Below are 25,071 nucleotides of genomic sequence, written 5' to 3' on the forward strand. Positions count from 1 at the left end.
AGTGATCTTTGCTTGAAATGGGGGACCATGTATATGTATGTATAGGTTTGAGCAAGGGGTGTAATGGTTTTATTATATAAAAATTTAGATTCAGCAGATGAGGTTTTTTTCTGGTTAATACATTTTCTTGACTGATCACATAAAACCAAAAAAAAGTTGGTTAAGTCTGAGCTAAGTTTCAAGTGAATGAAGTACCAAAAGAAAAAAGCTATCCACCAGCACAAGGATAAATAGGTAGTTTAACCAGTACATATACAGTATAAAAGATTTTTTAGTTTCTTTTATTTTGAATATCTATACGGGAAGAGTTACTGTTCCATACATGAAGTAAGCTCCTTCTGCCTTTCCTGGAGTACTGGCATGGTAGGTATGAGGTACGTGGTGGTTTTCTTCAGGAGTTTCTGGCAATGTGAGGAAAATTGTAGTCATCTTGGACTGTTGGATATGGACCAGGAAATGATCAAATCTAAGTGTGAAAAAGGGTGAGGCTTCATTTTTACAGAAAAGTTTCTCTAAGTGGCTGCTGTATCCCTGGAGTTGTATTTAACATTTTTTTTATACTTGGGTGCTATCAGCTGTATTGCCAAATAAATTTATGTAATAACTTTTAGGGTTTTTTAGCTTCTGTTTAACATGGGAATTTTCTAACTGAACAATACAAATCAGTATAATAAAGTGTTCTTGTAGTCAGCCCAGGTGAAAGGTATCATATACTTTGATAAGACATGTATATACATATTCTCCCATTGCTTCTTTTACCTATAATCTTTTTACAACCTTTATCATTTACAGCAAATTCTATTTCCACTCTACTGACTGATAAATACCATAAGTTTCTAATCAAATGAAACAGATGACAAATAACAAATGGTTCGTACAATCTCATATCTCATTTTATGTAGTTGAAATTAATTGTGATTTCCTGGATATCAAAATTCCTTTGTGCCTTCGGCATTTTTAGTTGGCTGCTCTTGAAATGCCACTTAATTTACTTCAGCAGTTATGATCAAATGCCTTCTAACTTTTACAAAGCAAAGAGAAAAAAAATTCTCTGATAACTTCTCTGTGTATTTGGAGTGTTGCAAAAAATGAAATATTAATGAAGTGCAGTGAATAACATATCAACTACTTGGTGGAATTTCATTTTTTTAATCTGCTTTCATCACCAGAAGAATTGCAATTCTTTTCTAATGGTAGCCAGAAATGTACAAAAAATCTAATTCATTCTGGACGTGCATCGAACCCTGTACAGCATTTTCGGGTATATGTAGGTATAAACACAATTACAGTAAAACAATAATGTTATCTTTCCAAAGTCACATGCATGTAAGTTGGAAATTTTTCACAAAACCTTAATTTGCCCTCCTGGGTATAATATTAGTTATTATATGGACTGTCATGCAAGGTTGTGTACTATTTCTTGTTTCCAGCAAGAACAGTTTACATAGTCACAATGCACAGAGGAAAGCTTTGAGAATCATCTGTATTTGAAAATGTTTGTAAAGGCCTTAAGACTGTCACAGAGCTTTGTTATCCTACGGACTATGGGCTCTCTGCCCCAATTTAGCCTTAAATGACTGAAATACAGGCTGCCCGAACACCTTAAATGACTGAAATACAGGCTGCCCGAACACCTGCATAATTGGAAGTGAATTAAACTGATATACAGAGTTAATGTCAGTCTTAATTTAAACGTGTCTGTGAAAGCCATAGTTACTTTGATTTAAAAAATTTAATCAGTGATAAATACTATGTCAGCTTTGAAGGCTTATTAAAGTCTGTCATTTGCAAAGATATTTATGCAGTGAGGATAATTCAGTATGAATTAACTATGTCTAACTGTATGAAATGTTCCAGCTCTTCCGGACTTTTCTTCTTTGCAACTGCAGTATTGCAACTTTCTTAGAAAGTATTTGCTTTCAGTTGATTATGAAGACAGTAAGCTGACTAGGATTGCTCTGAACTAAATGACCAGAGTACTTAGTTGAGGTTGTTTTGGATGATGCAGTGTTTTGCTGGTAACAAAGGGATTCTGTAACTTACACAATTTTTGTTGTTGTTGGTGGTGGTATGTCCTTTCACACACTGCATGTCCTCTCAATTCCTCAAAAAGGAAAAGGAATGTGAGTAGATATTGGTTGAAGACTGGATTCAGTTCCCATCTCAGCTGCAGATTTCCTGCATCCTGTACAGTGTATTTCATCTGTTTGTGCCTTGGTACCACATCTGTAGACGGGTAAAGAACTAAAATGTGGCATGTAGTCAGATAACTTGGGAAGCTGCCTGGTTTCCTCTGGCTTCTTCCATGTAAATGTATTCTTATGCTTTGACTCAAAGACATGGAACCAGAAACAACTCAGAGGAGAGGGCTGTAATGCCGTGCTTTAGTCTGGTAGGGTAGCATGTTTTGTACAGGAAACATAGGAAAACAGATTACAGAAGAGGCAGAATTAAGGTTTCAAGTTTAGATATGTCTGTCCAGCTCTTAGATGCTGAGTTACCACATATAAGGAACATCTGAACTATTCTAAACCCACTGTGTAGTAAAAGAAGAGTATGAATTGCCCTTACTCACTCCCACCCTCTCTCTGTGCTGGTTTTCCTATGAAAGTAGGCACAGGATTGACCTCCCATCTGCATTTCTGAAGAGCCTATAGGCCCTCATCCCAGAAAATCACTAAAGTCTTTCATGTAAGCAGAGTGCAGGCATGCGCCCTCCTGTGAGCCTTGTAAGTTGGTCTGTATGGCAGGAATCAGCAAGTACATTACATCATAATGGTGCGCCATGCTTGTCTTATGGCAAGATGTCCGTCTGTTATGGGGTGAGTTGTGCCTGCGTTTAGGATAGGACACGGTATTTTTGCTAGAACCTATTCTGTTTCATGGCCCTATAAGCATCCCTCATTTGACCACACATGGTCCCATTCCCCTCCCCTCTGTCAGGTGAGCAGTGTACCATCACCTTGTTATGGGGAATTAATGAGTTACGATTATGTGGGGGTGATGTCCACTCCTCAGAAGATATGATTTACGCACCTTAGCGTACACACAACTAATGCCTTGCTAAAAATGTAGTATTTACATTCAAATTAAAATAAGCATTGCCAACAAGGAAGTGGTTCTTCTGGTTTGCTGAGTGTCCCCCTTCCCTCCCAGAAGTTCTGCAATGGGCACAAGTTCCACTGGCCTCAAAAAATAATGATTGAAATCTGCTCACGGCCTTGCATTTTTCACCAAATAGCAAGTCACTGGGGTAGCATTAAATTGTAATCTTGAAGTTATCAAATGAAGAACCTAATCCATGTGTGAAAATCTCATTGCTTGCGGGTGAATGAGACTCAATGAAAGTTTCAGTAAACTAAGCTGCAGTAGAAGCAGTATCTGCTAGGAAAGAGTCACAAAACCACTCTAACTGTAATTATAGAATTTTGCCCTCTTGCCCTTTGCACATCATCATAGAAATATGTGTTTTAAGAAATCGAGCTTTGGGAGAAAAGTCACTCAGGATAATATGCTAAATGTTGAAATATATTAGAGGGGTAAATTTCTCTTATATCATCACCATTAAACAAATGAGGAAGTATGTAAAGTATTTCTGATATTATGTTTTTACTACCCTGCAGAGAAAGGAAGACATATCAGTGAACTATAAAAAAAGATTAAAAAGAAGTATGAGAAGGGTACATATTTCCTTTGAGTGGATAGAGAAGATAACTTCATTTTGAGTGGGGTGCTGGTGGGTTTTGTTTTGCTCTGACATTATTTTCCCTTTTTTTTTTCCCACATTTTTCACATACTGCAATGTAAAATTGTAAGAAAACTAATAATTGTATTATTTTCCATAGAAAGAAACATACAGTATGCAGGGGCAAAGAGCCTGAGTTTCTGAAAATAACTGTGAGGAAAAACTTCTTGTTTATTAAAGGTCAGCAGCTTCACTTTGGTTTACAGGAAATTTTAATCGCTTTAGGTAGAAGTATAGAAAAATTAGGAAACTTTAAAATATTTTGTAGCAATGTTCTAAACATTTTGTAGCAACTGGTCTTGTTCCAGCCAAGGCATTTAATCTGATTCAACCAGAAGTCACTTCTTAGCCCGATGCCTTGGCCATCCACATAACTAGATTCATTATGCTGATCAGTCACCAGAGGCCAACCTACTTAATCCTAATTATTGGATTATTTTATTTTTAAATCTTTTCAGTAGGAGACTTTTATAATTAGTTTTCTGAACGGTGCCTAAGAACTCCTTTTTCTTTTCTTTTTTTTTATAGCCAGGGATCAGATGATGAGGCAGGCAAAGTCTTATTTCCAAACTTATCCAGTGGCTGATAATGTATCAGCATTGACTTGCATCACTAGTTTCAAAAGCAGCCCAGTTTATTCCAGCTCTTTGCTGGTAATAGTATTGGCAAACTGTTTTAGCTGTTGGAATAACTGAGTAAATTTTAAATTAAAATGAAGTAAGTGCTATCAAGTTGAATGTATTCTGTAATCTGTTGGTGCTTGAACTCTTCTATTGTAGGTCTCTGGTGGCTCAGGTGTTCCTGGTCTTTGAGAAGCAAATCTCATGGCTGCTACCTGTTTATCCTTGCCTTTGTGCTCTGGGGTGCTTTCCTTTTTGCCATCTGTCTTTACCCACTCCTGCTGCAGTCTTTAAATGCACCTCCCCAGTTGTTTGTACCCTCCCTCCTGCCAGTTCCTGCCCTCATGATGTTCAGGTCTTCCACTGTGGCTTTTTCATCCATCCTACGTGCTGCCCATGAGTGCATGCAGCTGCATTCCTCATAGTTGGCACAGAGACTGAATAGCTTTCAGTTGTCGATGCGCCTTATCAGTTGGGATGTTAATAAAAATAATGTCTTCATAGAGAAGATGAAGACTAATAGAAACCTCTTCTGGGCAGAGTGTTAACTTCAGTTAGTATATGAGGAGTAATTAAGAGAAGAGAATGTACTTCCTGCAGACATGTAAAATACTGAGGAACTAAAAGGACTTTCTTTTCTTCTCTCTACTTTTACACTTTTTTTCCTAAGCCAGTAGAAATTCATGGCAGTTTCTTTTTTGGCATGTAAAAATCAAGATGATCTAGTAGGGATATGAATTTACACATGGATGTTGAAAATAGCTCTGCCCACAGGATGTAGGAAGAGTTGTTCAGATTTGCTGTTTTTCATTGCTGTAACCATTTGCTGCTATCATTAGAGACTGCCGATCCACTGTTCCACCGAACAGTTCCATCTTCTGAAGTGAGAGAGTGCTTAATATCAACAAGTCTGTACATTAAGTCATTGCCTCCATGACTGGTGGAAGAGACATAGAGGAGGCCATGCATATCTGCATTTTTCTGAACATTCAGTTCAAGGAAAGCTTAAAATACTTAAGTTTCTAAAATCAAACATGGTGCCTCCTGGGAATTATAGTCTTGAGTAACAGATGGTATTGTTTTCTTTTCTAACTAAGTCTAGGGGAAAAAGAAGAACATTGAATTGCATGTCCTATGAAGCACCACAGTAGTGGTTCAGAAGTTAAATGTTTTGGGTCACAATATGCAGAGCTTCTGAGTTTTTGCCACATGTTGAAAAAGTAAAAACTTTGATTGACTCTGCTATCTACTGTGAGATACCCACAAAGCAGTAATCTGTTGAAATCTGCTAGTTCAGTGAAGTGCTTAACAGAATATGCTCTGACTGGTGTTCCTATTGTATTAAATTTTAAAATTGTGTTTAATTGTTTTAAGTATGACATTGTGTCATACCCCATCAGCTACTTGTATAAAGGAAATATTGCTGCGTATCAGAATTTTTCTACTCTACGCTGCTTATGCAGTCAGTTTAGGTTTTAATAAAAGTTACTAGCTTTCTAACATCAGGTATTTCAGTGCTTTTATCACACACATCAGTCTATCCAAGTGAGGTACAAGGCACGTTGGAAGGGCAGAGTGAGTAACATGCTGTTCCTGATTTGTACCTTCTCAAGGTAGAATTACAAAAAATATCCTTTTCCAGGACAGTGAATCCAACATCTTCCAGGTGGAAGAAACATTTTTAATACGCAATTTTAAATTCAAATTAGTATTTTATTCAGGATACGGTTTAGAAGATCCTTCCGTTTACCCGTAGTGTTGATTTTTTTGCCTGAGTTTTAGTGCACACAGTTGTGAAAATTACAGGTAAACTATTGGAAACTCAAGATATTATATTGAGCTCTGAAATTTTTACAATAAAATAAGGAGAACATAGGTAAGCATTTAATGTTTATTTTAGCACAAGCAAATGTAAGTGTATATAATCATTGTAAAAGCAGACTGTAAACTCAGTTTTTTCTGTGATCTTCCAAATTCCAGTACAGTAGCGCTTTTCTTACAGTTATGTACCACAGAGAAAGCTCTGTGGTAGTTACTTGGCTGACATAACAAACATTTTTTAAATAGTTCAAAGTATTGAATATGGCTACAAGAATAATGATTTGGTGCCAGAAGGTCTGAGAAATAGGTGTAGTCAGTGAAGAAAAGGTAAGTCATAGAAGTCAAGGAAAATCATCTTGGTTTTATTAAACCTGTCAGATTTTCTCTATTGAAATAAATGTTAACCACGTTCTGCAGAGTCCTTGCTAGGTTGCAGTGAAGGAATCTGATCTCTCAGTCTGACTTTTATAATTTAAATAATGATAGTTTTCCAGTGCCCTTCTAGCCATGTATAGTGCCTTTTTGCACGTAATCAGTAGATAATGTAACTTACCTTTTTTAGCAATCAGGCATGTGGTACAATTGGAAGTGCACTCTCCCTGCTGAATGAAATTAGATTTTCCAGCGCCATGTTATAGATCTAGGTGACTGTGTTTATCCCAACACATCTATCATTTCAGAGAGTGAGACTCAGTAGTTTTTTTAAATAGTTTCTATCAGGTATGCACTCCAAGACCAGTTCTAAACAAGCACTTTCTGTGAGCCACCTTATTGCTCACAGTGGCACTTCTTTCAGAGGAAGGATTCGGTGTGACAGAGATTTTAGAATCATGCCTTATATTTCTAATTTACATACTAATGCATGCAATTTGGCTGACAGTAATGACAGTTGTATAGTTCATAAACTGAATAAATAGCTGCAGTTCATGTCAAACTAACACTATTAAGAAAATCCCAGTATTCTGTGGACATTCTCCAGTGGCTGCATAGGAAATCCCAATTAATTTACCTCAGCTGTTAGAGCTGAATCCCTTACAACTCTTACAGAGCAAAATAATTTATCACTTTTCATTTCTCTTTACTGGCCTTAGAAAACAATGAAACAGTAATGAGGTCTGCATGGTGATGTGCTTTTTCTTTATTTGATAGTGATTTCCTTTTTGTTTTCGACTTATAGAAATAGAGAATTGGAGGTTATAGCTGGGATTCTGGACACGTATAGTTACACTCATACTACTAGAATTACTGGATCTGTGCTGACTTCTAGCATATAAGGGTCTTGGCTTCTGTGTTGGCCGTATGTTTAATGACACATGTGAAATCTATATGATTAACATACTCTTGAAATTCAATATTCACTGACTTTATTAGGCAGCCAGTTTAATAGTCCACAGCAGAAAATATTCAAACGATTATTTTTAAGTCTGCTTAATCTGTCATGGTGACTAGCACAGATTTTAAGGTTACTTATTAATATATAAAGAGAATAGATAAATCAAATGCGGAATAGTCTGACTTTGGTCCATTACATGTCACTGATTTTTACCGATGGTTCTGTAGGTAACTGGTTACTTACTAACTAGTCGTTTAATTTCAGTCTATCACCAAAACAGCTATACATGGGTACAATATAACCTTGTATGTCTGGACATGTATACCTATAGGCATGCATGCATGTTTTAATGTCTATTTGTCTGGTTAAGATAGGCCATGCTATTAAATGCCAAGTAGAAGAAGGGGTTTGTTTTTTCATTATATGTTTTCACATATTGCCTATCCCTGCAAGTTCTAAGTTGCCTTTCTCCGTATGTGATCAGGGAGATCCTCCATTCTTTTTTCTATTAGGCTGAGCACCTTTCCTCTGCTTCCCATATCAAAGAGCTAAGATAGGGTCTCTGCCCCAGGATAACCTGTTTAGTAGTGTGCAGCTGTCAGCTTCCCATTGAGACCAAGAACTGCCATCTGATCTTTTTGACGTATGTGCCCATGTTTCCTATGTGGGTGAAAAAATTATTAGATTGCCTAGCAGGGCTCTCCCATTGTATCTGGGATATACGGGCACATAATGCCATCTAGAGGGTAGAGTTTCTTCCCTTCCCACAGGAATACCTGTGATAATTGCTGGCCTTCCATCACATGTCGTACCAGTGCTCATTCATCTTTGTGATTCATGCATTTTCCTGTTTCTCTTCTGGTTAGTATGTACTCATATGAGAACAAGACTTTGAAATTATTTAGAAGATAAATGCTAAATTAGGAATTACAGCTGTTTCCATTTAATAAGCCTGCAGTTTTCCTTGTTGTCTTTAATCAGTCAAGTGGCCTTTTCCTCCAGAATAATCCTGACGTTAAATGCTCTGGGTCTCTAATGTGTAAGTTCTTCAGGAAAAAGTTCTCTAAAAATAGGAAGCAAGTAAGACCTAGGTTTGTCATTAAGCTTTTGGTAAACTGTAAGAATAAGAGTACTTATGAATTGGTTACTTTGCTAGACGAAGTCCTCTGTAAAGTTATTGCAGCAACAGTTTCAGTTCAGCTGAAGAAATGGGTCTGAGGGTTGCGCGTTATGTGAGGCTGTTGTGTGTTTAGACAAAAGGAGCTAAAATCTTCTTTTGTTGTAATGCATGTCTTCCACTGAAATGCTCAGTTAGCATTTCTCTTAACAATTTTGGGCAAGCTGGAAGTGAGCAGAGACAAGCTTTACTGTGAAGAGGTCATGTAGCCGAAACAGCTAAAGTTTCTCTTGCCTTCTAATAGCTCCTTTTTATTCTTTTAAACCTTATGGGATTTGCTTCTTCAGGCCTTAGGCATGTGCCAGAGAAACACCTGCTGCCACTTTCTTGATAATTTCCTTCAGTCCTATATTGCATTTGGTGTCATTATAGTTTAACTGCAGTTACCAGTAATGACAGTTGTAATATTCTTTTTCTTAAATAAGCAATAAATGTTCTTTCTGTAACCTTAAACTGATCTGTATCATCACAAAAACTTTGTTAGCCATCGTAGCGTCTCCCCAGTGCTGTGCAGAGATAGCTGTTCTGTACATACATACATTCATTTGATTAAGGTAGGATGAGTGAAACAGAGAAAAAGGCCATGTTACAAGCTTTATAAACAATACAGTCTTTTTATATAGTGCCTGCCATGCAAGATCATGTAACAGAAGCAGAGTAGCTGCATGGCAAAGTTTTCATTTGAACTAAATAACCTTTTTTGAAAACCAGGGTATTGGCTCCAATAGAACAGTGCATTAGCAACCTGGGCCAGCTTTAGCAGCTCTTTACAGAACTGCTTGGTGGTGTCTTGGCATAACTTCACTGCTAAGGAAACAGCTTGTGCCTTCCTCTTGGCTCCTCTTGGTGTAGCAGATTTTTTTTTTCCATTCCAGTGGTGGTTGTCTTTGTACTCTTTTTATCAAGTATTTTGTCCTTTGCAGTGATTCCAGGGTAACTTATTCAAAATGTTGCCCAATTAGATGGGTAAAACCAGGTATTCTTATTTCATTGTAAAAAAGAACTTGCTAGTATTAGGAAAAACCATGTATTTCACAGAGAAACTGAATAAAAATAAGAGAGGAAAAGTTCTCATGTTTTTGAGCAACTGATTTGCCCTACTAGTGACCTCTGCCAGACAGGAGTATTTCCAAATTGCAGGCCAGACTGACAGAGCAGTAATGTGTTTGATCCTAGGTATATATAACACTGCATAGTATTTCATACATTGATTTATTTTTGTTCTTTTCTCTGCATTTTCCCTTCAGACCAATCAATTAATCACTGATACTGCTCCTGAACAGCAGCTTGGCATAAGATATTTTATACTAGCGTTAGTGTATTTGGCTATCAAATTTGGACATGGCAATGTGGGTGCAGTTCTGATGGTTGCATTTGAGTTGTGCTTACTTATGTGTGATGTGTATTTGGCTCATGTAGATCAGAGCTGGGCTGTTGGGCTGCCGCTGCTGTTGCTGTGCTTTTTGTGCCTGAGCTTCTTACTGGAGCACCACTGAATCCCATCAGCTTTGACTTAATGTGTGTTCCATGTAAGACTGTTAATGTCATCCAAAGCTTGTTTTTTTAACAAGGTCTACAGTTTGCTACATTGTCCCGAAGTGTGTAGTCTAGGGCTTTTCTTGGACCTCCTAGAGATGTAGTTTACCAACAAATGTAAGTACAAAGAACAAAATCTGAGATAAATTTTATATGCTGAAGATCAAGGTTAAGTAAATAATTGGAAAGTATTTAGTATTGCACGGTAACACTTAATAGTGTATAATTAAAATAGAATTTGTTTCCCGTGTATCTGGCTTTTATGTATATATTTCTGTACTGTTTCATATTTTCTATTTTCGTAAAGTACAAAGCTGTAAAATTACCCAGGTAAAAAATCACCTCTGCCACATCTTTTGTATGTAGGAAAAAGCCTTTCCAGCAGGCCTGTCTTTTACTTAGCTGTTTTGGGTTACATTCATGTTCTGGCAGCTGACTTTCTTAGGTCTATCACTATTTATTGAGCATCTGAAGATAGCCTGTTGTATGTCTGCCTTAGCAAGCAGTGCAGCATAACATGAGCAGATCCTCAGAGCCAAGCTGTTTGGGCTAAGGAGCTGAAAGCTGTATTGTATACATTTTGGAGAGTTTACTTTGGCTGAGCTCTAGTGAAGTCCAGCAGCAGTTGGAGTTCCTCTTCCAATTTCACATAAAAGAAACCCAGTTCATTGGTTCCAAGGCCACATTGCGGTGTGAATTGTAGCCTGGTCAGTGTGACGATCAGAAAAATCACTGCTCATCCAAGCCAAAAAGCCAATGTAGATGCACCGGATGTCAGCCAGCACAATAGGAGAAATTTCATATGACTAGTTAGGACAATGTTCAGGTACTGCCACAGTATCAGACAGTTTCTGAAGGGTTCCTCATCCCTCTACATCCATCTTCTCTGAAACGAACAGTCTGTAGGGCAGGAAAAAGATGCAACTCCAAACTGTTGAGGCTTTTAAAAGAGCGGAATTTAGGGTCTGGATTGTTATTCTTTTGAGCAAAATACAATTACTCTGCAAATTCACTATTCCTATCTAAAAGATCAAAAACTAAATGAATCAGAACTTTAATTTAACCAATGTCAGTGCAGAAATCAACCTACCGTGTATTGCCGTGTGGAGTGAGGGACATTGTTTGCTACTTACTGTGCCTATAAAAACAAAAGAGAAAAATGTTCAAAGCTTTCAGGAGAAGCAAGGTGACGTTTGCAAATAGAGTTTTATTTCAGTTAGCAGGAAATGAACAATCATTTTGTGATTCGGTTATCAGAACTTAGCTATTGGCTACAAAACAATTGCTGCACGTTATATGGCATTTGATTGTAGTCGTAATACAGTGCACCGATACCTGTTCTGCTTCACTTTGCTTTGCAACTCCTTAGCTGGAAGGGAGAGAAATAACTGAAGCCATCAAAAGCAGTTCATTTTTAAATACCTGGGGCAGTTGACTTATGGGTGACTTCTGATGAAGAAAGTGAAATTGCAGGAAATGTTGCCTTCAGAAATAACTCAGTGCTCTCGTGTAGTTAAAAACAGAGAAACTTGTTATAAATTTACGTTATGAATTGTGAAACAGTTGGCATTAATAGCTTTTTGTGGTGGAAACCTTTTAACTCCAAGTCTTTAAAGTGATAAAATAAAATGATTCATCAAAGGAGAAGGAAAATAATGTATTTTATATTTTATTATGTTTAAAAATATTTTGTGACATATCAATTATAACATCGTGTAGTGCTTTAAATCTGTTGCATAGTACAGCAAAGAAAAGTTATTCTTTTTCTCAAATAAAAATTAGCTCAAGGGATATTTCTCAAAGGGAAAACCACTTGTATATTTTTTTTCCATTTAATAAAAAGTCATACATGTTTCTTTGGAGGGAAGGAATTATATTTGCCCACTTAAATAATCATTGGATTACAGGGAACTGATAGGACTTTCCCATCACACAGCTGGTGAACATGGCGTTTAAGCATATGGGATCGGTGTTTTCCAGGCTGTCAGTTTAAATCACTTTATATCATAATTATTTTTGTTTGGACCAAATGAAGAAACTTAGGATAAATAATTGGGGAAAAAAATATTTCTTGATGAAAATTCAGTATCCACTTTCTCTGAAGACAGAGCAAAACACCTGTTGTTTCACCTTCCATTGACAGCCAAAATAACTGGTTGTGGGAGACAATTAATAGCGCTGTTGATTATACATTAAAAGACATATGGGGAAAAAAGCGGGAATGCATTAAAGTTTTGAATATTCTCTTTGTATCATCAATCCCAAGCACATTCAGTTGCTTAGTTTTCTGGGGGAGAGGAGTAGGTGAGTGGGTAGGAGGTTGGTGTTGGTGTTCCTTGAAGATAGTGCCAAATTTAGCTCCAAATTTGAACTGTTTGCTATCATTTAATAACAGCTCTTCAGTTCAGGTGCATGGAGCAACCTAGGAGTACCAGTTATGGCATTAGGGCCATTTTTTTGCATTGATCTATGAAATTATATTTCATGTTTATTCCATTGATATCAGAAAAAATACATAAAAGCCGCTTTAAAGGAAAAGAGCTGCTCTTGATAGAAAGAATTTCTAGAAATCAAAAAAAAAAGAATCCTCTATATACATATGTGTAATCCTTGCCTTCGTGGTACTCAGTTTCAAAGCTGTCTACTTAATTCCATCAAGTATCATTTTTAATTAATCTCAGTTTTTAAAGAAAAAAGTCACGTTTTTTAAAATTAGTTAAATTCTGCAATTACATTCTATTCCTGAACTGAATATTTTAGCGTGACCTGCCAAAATTTGAAAAGGTAAATTAAATTTGCTAAAAGGAATGTAAATTCTTGAATTTGAGCTTTTGAAGAAAAAAAGCGTAAGGCCTTTGTGGCTTATTCCATTACTTAAATATTGAGGTGTGTCCTGTAAAGACAAACTGTCTCCTGGGCTTATTTTCCATATGCGCTTCCCAGCACCATGAATCGCTAGTAGCATTGCTTGTATTTACTATGAACGTCTCAGCTAGACAAGTGAAAAAAAATAAGAAATGGGTTTCGTTGGAATAACGTTACCCAGAGATCAGTTTTCATACATGGATCTGAAATGTCCTATACTTTTCAAACTCCACATTAGATTAATCTTGAAGCTGAGTATGCTACTCAGGAAGGTATGGATAATGGAATCACAGAAAGTAGAAAACTGTCACTGTGTCAATAACCTCATAATCAAAATTGCAAAGGTTTGTAGGATAATTAATTTCAAGTAAATTCTAAAGTTCCTTTCTTAATGCTTGATAAACTGCCCTGAAAGTACGAGTTCCCCTCAAGATCTGGGTTTAAAAAAAAACAAACCAAAACAAACAAAAAAGCTGGTTTTTTATCAGGCAAGTGCTTTTAAAAATTGGTTCTCATTTGTATTATTTCAGAAGGACCCAGAACCCTGGAAATACTTGTGCTGGTTTCAATGTCATTTTTAAATTTGATCGAAATCTTCTGCAAAATGTTTCCTTTCAAATCAAAGCAAATATTTTCTTTATAAATGGCTACACTGAAAATTTTTTATTGAGCTTCAGCATTGAATGTATAGGTAGTCAATGGTTTTCAACTAGCTTTTACTACTTTCAAAGAATTGGTATTTAAAAGAATTAGAACTTTCCCTGAAGAGTTTTGTCTTTTTGCAAGAAAAATTGAAACAAATGCAACTGACCAAATGTGGTATGAATAATTCATAGAAGAGTTTTCAATGCAAAGACATTTGTGTATGTGTTAAATACAAGTTGATATTACACATAAATGCCTTTGAAGATTAATCAGGTCCACATCGCCTGCCTTTATCTGCCTGCCTTAATTCTAAGAATCTTAGTTTCACTTAGAATTTCAGGATCTCATTCTTTTTTCATGGACAAGGGATTTTATTTTTAGTTCTTTGATAGAGGAAATAACTGCCTGTTAATATTACATGGGGAAGCACAGTAAGTATGTCAGAGTGAAATGCTGTCACTTTTTAAGGGAGAACAGTTCCATAAGGGAACAAATCGCTTCAAATGAGGAGGAAAAAAAAGAACGAGATGGAACAGCTGCCTGTGGTTCACAGTTTGCAAGGGGAAGGATCACTGAGTTGTAAATATTGGAAAATCAGAAAATAAACAAATTTCATGACATGCTGACACTGTGCCTTGCATAAAAATTCAGTCTTATATCTTACCTTTGTGTGATGGCATAGTGGCCTGTGACATGGTGCCAGGGCACGCTTCAGGGAGAGGCCCTGTTCTGTTGGAACAGTAGTGGTTTGGGGAAAGGTGAACGAGATTCAGCATTTCTTCTTCCTGACTGCCCAAGCCAGTGTTTTTGTATGACAGGCTTGTTGTCACACAGCTTCATGGGTCTGCCTGACTCTGGGTGCCGAGGCTTTCTCTTGTCTGTCATTTTACCCGTCATTAATAGTGGTAGCTTCTGTTCAGGCAGCCTGGGAGTATTGCTTACGGAGGGTGAGTGCCTCGGTCTCTGTGCAGAGCAGTGTGTCACACTGAGGCACACAGCTCAGTACTTTATTCAGAGGATGAGTGATAAAAAAATAAGACTCTTGCTGGGACTTCTGGTTTTCCATGTTTGTACTTCCATGCTTTTTCAAGTGTATATGCATTATATAAGACCAGGGGGCCTCAAACTTTTTAAACAGGGGGCCAGCGCGCGGATGAAGGGGCAGGCAGTCATCTGCGGCTGCTTGGTTTCCCCCCCCAACCCCTGGCGGGGTTTTGAGGACCCTGGGGGGCCATATCTGGCCCGTGGGCTGTAGTTTGAGGACCCCTGATATAGACCATCATGTGTGCTATGTATGTCTTTAACTTCGGGAAATTTACACGGCTTTATGGTGCCTGTCTCTGCTTGTTTAGATCTCTTTCATTCCTCGTCCTCAAAAAACATTTTATATGTTGGCATTTAGAAGAATTTAGGGGGGAAAAAAGAGGCATCCTTCAAAATTTTAACCTGTTTGTTCTAAGGCCTGAATTGACTGTGCTTTACCTGTGGATATATTCTAAGTCTATTATAGTCTCTGTAAATAATGGTAGAATTTGCTGTTTTCTTTCTACAATTTGCATGCAGGTAACCATACAAAGCTATTATTGATACATCTGTTAGTAGTCTAGATATTTATTTGCTCAAAGATAAGCCTGGGCTTATAATGCAGTCTGTTTTGCTAGATCTGTTCCTAACCTTCTTTTTAAAATGTCAATTCCAGACATCTGTGGTGTTAGAAGGGAAAATATTGAAGGTTTTAAAGGCTCCTCATTCTTAACTACTTTAGAGTGAAGCAAAATAAAAAAGACAAATAATACCTTATTTGAACCAGTTAAAAACGTCCAGCCTCAAATTCTGAAAAATAACAAAAATCATAATAAAGGTATTTCACAGAGGAATTACCAGGAATATGAGGTTTACTTGTAGTTGATTTTAGAACATGGTCTCATCAGCAGTGTATGAATCTCATTTGGTTTTGATTTGTTTGATTCAACTCCTGAAGTTCATATGTTTATCCAACGTAAGTAGATTTGAAGGATTAAATTCTAGTTATCCCCTTCTTTCAAAAAGCAGGCTTCATCATTTAGGTCAAACACCCGTTGTTTCTTCTCGTGGGAACTGGGAAACACTTGACAGACAGGAGAAGAGGTCTGTGATTATGAGCCCTGTATGGGACCCTGACTGGGAGTCCCTCCCTGCGATCTGCTGCAGATCTGCAGCTAAATGAGCAAGTTCTGTTTTCTTATCTCTGGCACCATGGAATCCGTATTTTTTAAAGCTGTTACATAGTTTCCAGTGTAAATTAATGTTTAAAGACATGAATCAGCTCATCAATAATTGGTAAAACATCATATGCAGCAGACCTTGGGCTGCTTTTTGTTAGGAACATTTAAACCCAAGTTTTTATGTAACCCTAAGTGGTTAGCTTTCTGATGTTGAATAAATATCTTCTTATTTCCAGTGTACATTAGAAGAAGGTTATACTAGCTCCCTGAGGCTACAAATCCATTTTATTGGTAGCACAGCTGTAGCATAGTACGGCCTGTGAGAGAGACTGCTTTTGAGATCAATCCGTGGCTTGTTCTAATGTCACTGGGTTTTTGTGTCAGTAAAGAATTAAGAAATGCATTATTGAAATTTTGAATTGCAAAAATGATCCCTACCAGTACTGCCCAGTAAGTTTTAATGTGGCCTTTTTGTAGACAGAATTATAATTAACTCTTGTATGGTTCTGTATTTTATTATTTAACATCACATATGTGTTCCTTTCATGACATCTTATACCTGAATGTGAGTTGAACAGTGGCTGAGTGTTTCAGATAAAATGTGTTAAATGTTTTAAGTTTGGCTAAAGAGAATAGGCTATTTTATCATACTAAAAAAAAAAAAAATGGAAAATGATGCAGCTGAGAAGGCTAAGGGGCTATGTGTTCTGAAGCCAGGGTGAGAAGGGTGGCTGCCATCATATCACTAATTTGTCCTTTTTGGGTTTTTTTCCTCCCATCTCCATGAACCTGAAGAGCTAGTTAAGACTAGGACATTTGAGAAAGCATACAGTAATATTTCATTAAGTATTGGTCTGCTAAATTCACTGCTTATTTCATCAGTAGCTAGCATGCTCCAGTCTCAGTTACTGTGCTGGGGATAGGGGGCCAGGGAGCAGAGCTGTAGCAGATGGGCTGCAGTTCAGTAGGAAGATGCTCCATGGTTGCTCCAGTGGTGCTCTGTTGTGGAAAGTATAAAGCAGAATGTGGAAGCGTCCAAATGTTGACAGGCAGGTCATGAGGTGCAGCTCCCATTTTACTCCTAGCAAACAGCTGTCTACAGCAATATAAAAGGCAGTGGGAAGTGGCCGGTGGAAATGCTTTTATAGTGCTAGAATTAAATTAAGGCCTTTGTTGCTAAACTTAGGTTGATTTAAAAACACAAATGTAATTTTCAGCACTTCTAACCAGCATAACTAAGTTGTTAACCATTCTCTGACAATTTGTTGAGTTAGTCTTTCAAAGGACAGATTTTCTATGTAACATGGACAGAATAATACAAAGAGTTTCCGGTGACCAAAGATGAGGCAGTTCAAGTGGTAAACTATTCCTAGAACAGCAGCTTACCAGAAAATTGCTATAAGGACCTAAGTAAAGATTGCAACAACATTACCTCCTACTTTACCAGTAACAGGCGTTGACCTAGGTTTTGACCTCTCATGTGTGCTGTATGAAGCTCTGACCACAAAAATATATAAAATTAGAGGCTGAGAGCAGGAAAAAATTGCTGAGCACATTTGAAGTGCTTGGATGGCTATTAATACACTGCACAGAGCATGACAAATGAGTCTCTGTGTAAATCAATAATGCTTTCTATAAATGGACAAATGATTTAGTATGAATAACAAAGAAGTGTACATGGTAACCAGTGTTTGTAGCATTCTGTCAGGGGTTTTAAAGTTCACTGTCATAACTTTGTTCCTCTTGACCTTTATTGATGATACCTTCAACGCATGTTGAGCTGCTAACTTGACGTACAACCTTTAGACCTCCGTCTCCTGCCCATGGCAGGGGGGGTGGACTAGATGATCTTTAAAGGTCCCTTCCAATCCAAACTGTTCTGTGATTCTATGATCTGCTTTTTCCCTTAGCGCAAAATACATACTGCTCTCTGCTTTCTTCTCTCTTCTTCCTCCCATCCTTTTCTTTTGTCTCAACTCTACAATGGTTGCGTAAGGAAGAATGTCTTTTATGTGCTTCTCTTTTATTCATGACTTCTAGTGGAAAATTTGGTGGTTTAATTCATTTCATTGTAGTTATAAAACTGTAGAGGATTGTCTGTGGAAGATTTCCTAATAGGTACATGAAATAATTCCTCACTTAATGACCCCGGTATGCCAAGTATGTCCTAATTCATAAATCATTGGAACAGGCTAGCTAGATAACAAAATGTTGTTCTTTCTGTTCTCTTGACTTAAAAAATCAAGACACAGAGAGGTAAAGTTTAAACTTTTTGAAAAATATCCCTAAGGCCTTAAATCCAAATCTTATTTTCCAATGTGATTTAAGCACTTCAGTTCACTCTTTAAAGAAGCACACAGAAATGGCTTTTACAGGATGTTAAGTGGAAGTTGTCCTCTCAAGTGCCACTTAGAGAGGCAAATCTGGAGGAGACGTGGATGTTTCATGATATTCTTAGACATGAGAATGTGCCTGCCACCAAACACAGGTAAATGTTGAGCCGAGTGTAGTTAGTAGACAATCCTTAACATGTTGTAATAATCCTCTCGGAATTCGTTAAAAATGAAGAGGAGAGAATGAAGAAATCATCCTAAATGTCTGTATCAATGTGAGAATATATTTATTAAGTGTACGTTTATTGTGGCTATTTGTAGTCTGGGGCTGTTATTCAGCTGGAAGGTGTCACGATCTGTGACTTTAGTTGAGGACTGAACCCCCCAAAATGTCTTAGATTTGACACTATGAGATTTGTGGGTTATCTCGTGCTTTGACCATGTAAACCCAGGAAAAGACTGTTAGCTGGGAAGGAGCAGAGCACATTTTGGCTTGGAGCCTACTGATAATGAATACTTTTTGGGAGGCAACATTTCCTTCTGTTTTGGGGCAGAGGGTGGGGGGCTTACATTTGGTTTTTTCCTATGACACAAAAATCTAGTGTATTTTGTTGTTCATTACCAAAAAAGTAAATATGACCACAGTAAGGATATATTTGAGATGCATTTTAGCTTCAGGTGAAGATGCATTTTCACAAGAATTTAAAGTTTACGTGCTTGTACTGCCTGAATGGATGCTTCCTGTGTTTTGGTGTTAATTATGACCATTTTAGAAACTTTTTTAAGAACTGTAATTAATTGGCCTGCCTTTACAGATCCAGTATATAACACATTTATAGAAACATGAAAAAGGCTAATGCTGCGCTCTGTCTCCTTGTTTCTTCTATAGCATAATGAAGAACAAATATTTGTGAACCTTCCTTGCCCCATGCATGAGTTACTTCTCTTGCCCCAAAGAAATTTTAAAGAAACATTGTGTATTGTGAAACAAATACAGTTTATTTCATTGCACCTCACTTGCATATACAGTCATGGGAAATAAATGGCAGATTATTATAGACTTCAGTAGGAAGAGAACTAGAGTTCAGTGCATCAGGTGTGTAGCCTGTCTGTTACTAGCCCTGAATGAAACTGTGCAAACAACTGCCTCACAGGAGAAAATACAGTGTTCAACATCTATCAAGGAGAGAGAAAGTTCTTAGCTGACCTAAAGATAATTTTCATCATTACTAGGGCTATGTTTTCCATCCTGAGAAAGGGATTAAAATCAGAGATCAGAGAGTCTCGTAATGACTGTGTCTTAGCAATGACATCAATACAAGGCAACCTCTGTATTTTATAAAGTAGCCTAAAGTTTTCACTTTCAGATTGGTTTTCCATAAACTCAGTCTCACAATTCAGATCAAAGTTATCTCTTATTTAAGCAATTGAAGGCTGTTCAGCATTATCCAGGTCATGACTGAAATCTTTAAAATTTCCCATGTTTGGAGTGACTCCAGATTGGAACTAGGAAGTACCCCTGTTTTGACATTTTAGGATCCTTGCATCTATAATGATCCAAAAGCAACATGTAATGTTGCATTTAGTGTTAAGTTATGCCACTTTTGGCTGGCTGAATGATACTGTGCTTGGAGGCCTGACCCCCCCCAAAAAAAGCATGCTTGCCTGTAGGTGCTGGCAGCAAGTGTTGGATGTCGCTTGTCTGCAGCACTTTGCTGGGCTGCATCACTTTTCACATTTGTGAGGCTGAGGGACAGAGATGGTTTGTTTCTATGTGTAACATAAAATATACATAATTTCCTAGAGGACTACACCTAAAACTAGAAATCACTGTAGAAATCAGGTGATATCTAAGAGAGTACTGATCTCAGTAAGCTAGGGTTTTTTCCTGTGTAGTCCCCTGCTAAGTTATATATGGGAGAAGTGAATGCATTAGGGGTCAGTACTTCTCTACCACTGCCTCTGGGTGCCTGCAAGTGTGCAGTAGCTTTCAAGCTGTGTGAAGCGTGGGCTTCTTATTGCATCTTAGCCTAGTCTTAAGTATGGCCTGAAAATAAAAATCAAAATTAAATGTAATAGTGGTTTCCTCCAAGGAGACCTACTTTGCTTAACTGGCAAAAGATGCCTAGAATATGCAACACTGGAGGTAGGCAGATCCCTCTGAGCAAAAATTGAGCAGTCTTAACAATAACATCAAAACCCAGTGGTTCCTGTTAAAGAAATAAAGGTTTGGATTAGGAGGCAGGGTTTTGAGACCACAAGTGCTATTACAAATTTTCCAAATGAATACTTTTGGGAGAATGAGGATTATTATCAAGTATTCAGTTGCAATATAGAGTGATTTAGTATATCAAGTACTGGTTTTCCCATGTTGTGGGAACTGGCACAGGATCTTAAGCAAAGTCAGTCAAGTGTTCCCTTCTAGTCCAGTCCTTATTACAAAGATGCCAAATAAATAAGCATGATTTGCTCAGCAGTCAAGAAGCAGTCAGTGTAAGCTTGACTTCTGTGCATTACGCCCTTTCACTACACTTCCAAAGCCAGTGGTGTGAAAAAGGGTTTTATTATACGGATGTTTCCACTGTGGCTTGATAAGAGGGGAAATGTAGCATGTATTTATAATGCTGTCGAGTTCGGATTTCCTAATTTTGGTAGCCTATTTGTAAAGGAATAGCTCACTGAAATCAGAGATTCAGCTAACAGATCCAAGAAGATTTAGCTTCCATTTTACAGCCTTACAGCATTCAAAACAAAAAAAAAAAAAAAAAAAAGAGTAAGAGAAATATGGAGAGCTCTCTGAGTATTTTGTATAGAACAAGTATATGTTGTAGTTCTTTTAGACATCTCTATATGGGAGCAGTCTGCCCAAACTGTCTTAGGATAAAATCATACAATATATTTTTATGTTAGTGAAAATGAAATTTAAAAAAATTGAACTAATAGGTCTACCAACATGCATGAGTTACAAGCTGTGCAGGCTAATCCTTTAATGATGGCTTTAAAACAGTAAGAAGAAAATACTTTGGATGACATTTTAGGGTGATACTCATAGAGAAAACATCTGAAAATCTTTAACTCAGAAATACATTTTTATGTAGCAATCATCTCTTTATTTTTATCATTCAATCTGCAAGAATGTGTCTGTAGAAGCAAACTGATAACTGTACATGATAGCCTCTTCAGTAAGGAGGACTATTTACCCTCCAGCCTCTGATTTCTTACTGCTGCTTTCGGTTTTGCAGCTTCTGCTTCTACTTCGCTACTTACTTCTGCGTCTGTACTATTTGCTTCCTCATCTCACAGTGCTCTCTGCAGGATCACCCATAGACTTTATAGCCATATGTTGAATCCACTGGTAAATGACATTGTGAAAATATGATGCAGAGCAGTTTCCCACCTTTGCTGGCTTTGATTGTACCCTCAAGATAAAGCACTGATTCCGTACAGTTATTTAGACTTGTAAATAGGTAAACTCTATATACTCTTGTTTCTTACCACCTTTTACTCTTTACTCTCTTTCAGTGTGGGATGTTATTACATATGTTTACTTTTTCTTCCTAATCTTATTTTTAGGATTTAGCTGAATTTGAAATTGTTAATGAATCAAATTATTGGACTTGGGGATTTTAATTTTGTTGAATCATTGACTTTTCTTAACAAGGAAGGGGAAAGTGTGCATCTTTCCAAACAGTACATTACATTAATTTTTTCTCTAAAATTACAGATGATAACTATATTTATGACCCTTGTTGTTTTGTATAACCGCAATTCTTTTGAAACAACATTTGTTTAACTTTTATAGGTTAACAGAAGGTTAAAGTGAAGCAAGTATTGTAAATTGTGTAACAGTTGTAATTATGTGAATGCATTGATTTTGGTGTTATGGTTACATGATGTGAGGTGATGCATGGAAGGCAGAGAGGTTTCTAGAGCCAGTTTTAACTCACAGATTTTTATACATTGGTTTTGTTTCTTAGGCTTTAACAGAAAGCTACTTGAAACTTGCTCTGATGCAACTCCATACAGCACACTTTAGAGATTTTCCTTTTCCAATACTGTAAGAATTCCTAAAGTCAAGTCATAATATATGGGAAAATACATTGATTTACTGTAATTTCCGTACCAAATTGTGCCATTCTGAAGTTTCTGCTATGCAAAAATATGAGTGTCATGGAAATTAAAGATAGATGAAAGGCACTACTATACAGGAAGCTATCATATTTAAACTGAAATATGTGAGAGAAAAAAATTCTGACTTTAAGATTGCATTTAGGTGTAGTAAAAAACCTCTCTCACTCTTGAAATAATAGGAATTGTTTTTTAAGTAAAGGCTAATAAATTTATCTGATTCAGTTAAAGGGTGTAATTCACCAATTCGCTGTAGTATGACCAGTGCACCCGGAGATACTTACTGCAGAAACCAGGCTTATGAAGAACTGCCACAGTTAAAAGTTTACATAAGATTGCCTTTTGTTTCCTTTTGATAGTAGCTGCCTCTGCTTCTTAAGTGGCTTTCTCAGATAGCGAGTGCACTCTAATCAGAAAAGGAGGAGGAAGAAAAAAATGTACCAGTATCTTTTATAATGTTTCATTGCCAATTCTATTGCACCTGACAAAATGAGCTTGTGGACATATGTGGAATATCTGCTTTGATATTGTTTTAAGCTTTAATGCATGGTGTCAATAATCTCATAAATGAATGTCGCTTCTGTTTTTACTCAAAATGCCAACTTGTAGCAAAGTAAATTGTATGGTGCTTTTTATTCTGGATCTTGAAGAAGTACACAAAGTAAGCACCCTGAGAATTTTTATGAATTGTCATGTAGTACAAGCTACCCTTTGATTTATTTACATATTTATTTATTTATTCTATTTTACTGTAGGCAGAGAATTCAGCGCTGGCTCTGGAAAATGAAAATCAGAGAGAACAGTATGAAAGATGTCTTGATGAGGTAAGGTAGATAAAAAGGTTGTTCTTACCTGGTACTATAATTAAATAACAGGAATGAATCTCTCCCACTCTCCAAGGTTGACATTGTTCTGCAATTTCCTAGTATTACCTCATTCTAATTAATTCCAAGAACATGTGTTTGGCAGTCATAGATACTGTTCTCCATGACCTCTGCTGTAAATCCTGTTTTGACCACACCTCTTCACCAAAAAGTTGATATCCCTGTGACCAGTATTTGGAACTGGTTTGCTTTGATTAGGAGAAGATGATGATAATTTACCTATTAGGTGTTGTGTACTCCTCCTTTTCTGTAGAGTGGAACACAGTTCACAGTGGCTTCTTCCATCAAAAGTCCCCCAGCTTTCCTATGCAATGTATTCCATAACCAGAGAATTTAGTCTCTCAGCTCCTCCTTAGGGTTACATACACAGCTTTTTTTGTGGGTGTTTTTTCTAGCTGTTGGCTCACTTCTACTACATAGCTCAGCTGCTGATCAGACCTGCTAGTTACAGCTACAATATAATTCACCCATCAGTTACTGTCTGAGCACTCGAGCAATGCTTACCTTTCCAGAAATGTCTAGTATCTCCTACTGAATGCAATTTTCTCCATATTTATACTGATGCTTACTTGTTCCTCCCATTTATCCTGAAATAAATCTCTTCAGCATACACAAGAACTGAAAATAGTTTAGACATTTAGTAGCTTGAAGAGTTGCTTAGTAGTAATCATTTACCCATTCCATAATAAGAATGTGCAGTAGCATAAGAAGTTACCTAGCAAGTAAACAAACCAAAGCAAAAACTACACCAGCTTCTAAGCTGTTCCTTTGAGAAAAACGTGCATGAGTGTGCAAACCACACATACCAGGTGGCAATTCATGTCTTCATACCAGCTTTTATAATTTTTTATCACCAATTGCTGAAGTGTTATGGGCATGAGTAATACAGCTCTGGTACAAGAAGCCTCTGGTTTAGTGCAGATTTTCATCAGCAAATCCACACTTATGCCCCTACAGCATATTTTTATCAGGGACCTTAAGTAAAAGGCTTGCAGATACACTTTCCCACTAGGTTATGCTCTGCCTTTTCTGTGGCAGGGATACCAGCAGAGCCTTGGTCTGCATTGGCCTGAGTCACTGCATTCAGTGCACACTTGAATTATATTTGGATATCTTGGTGATAAGGATTAAATTATCATATAATTACTAACTTCAGTTTACAGAGCTTATCTTAAAATTATTTTCTGATTGTCTAGGACAAAATCGGCCTACATAATTATTTCTGGAAATTAGTAAAGCACTGTAACTGTCTATTCCAGCAAAATACTCCATACAGATTATAAGGATAGAAGGTATCTTTTTATTGTGTTTGCAGTAAAGTGATGGATTTCTGATTCAAGGTTGTGTTTTTTACAGGCTGTTGCAGTTTAAAGAGCAAATAATTATATCAAACTATGCTCTGAACTTTATTATCTTCAACATTACATTGGCTGTTGTCAGTTCTTCTGTATTATCACAGCTGTATGCACCTTCTCCCACAGTGTCAAGTTTTTCAGGAGAAAGTGCTTCTCATCATCTGTGCTTTTGTGCTTCCCTGCTTTATTTTTTGTTTGCTTATCTTCTTCCTTCTTTGTCTTCTGTTTTGTGTGTTATGACCTCTCTTGTCCTTCCCCATGGCTTGGTAACACTTTTTTCTCCTCCTTCCCCTTTCAGCCCCCACAATACTTTGGCAGCGGCACTGTAACCAGCATTGTTTTAGCTGACACAAACTTGGACTTAATCCTTTCTGATCGCTGAGGTGGAGTTGTTGTTGCCAGTGACTCAGACAACAAAACCATGT

At 37.2% G+C, this 25,071-nt stretch overlaps 1 protein-coding gene across 7 annotated transcripts in view; it reads left to right on the top strand.

Annotated features, from left to right (window-relative positions):
* The window catches only part of NCKAP5 (NCK associated protein 5), a 245,047-nt gene that overhangs the window by 122,376 nt on the left and 97,600 nt on the right, over positions 1-25,071 (top strand). For all 7 annotated transcript variants that reach the window (XR_005105773.1, XR_005105772.1, XR_005105774.1 and 4 more), the window contains exon 6: positions 23,163-23,231. Coding sequence is in view for 4 of the 7 variants with exons in the window: in XM_037397642.1 (XP_037253539.1) it covers positions 23,163-23,231 (69 nt within the window). In the remaining 3 variants the exon portion in view is untranslated. The remainder of the gene's footprint in view (positions 1-23,162; positions 23,232-25,071) is intronic.

The sequence above is a fragment of the Falco rusticolus genome, chromosome 8 (assembly GCF_015220075.1).
Source record: "Falco rusticolus isolate bFalRus1 chromosome 8, bFalRus1.pri, whole genome shotgun sequence".
NCBI classification, from domain to species: domain Eukaryota; kingdom Metazoa; phylum Chordata; class Aves; order Falconiformes; family Falconidae; genus Falco; species Falco rusticolus.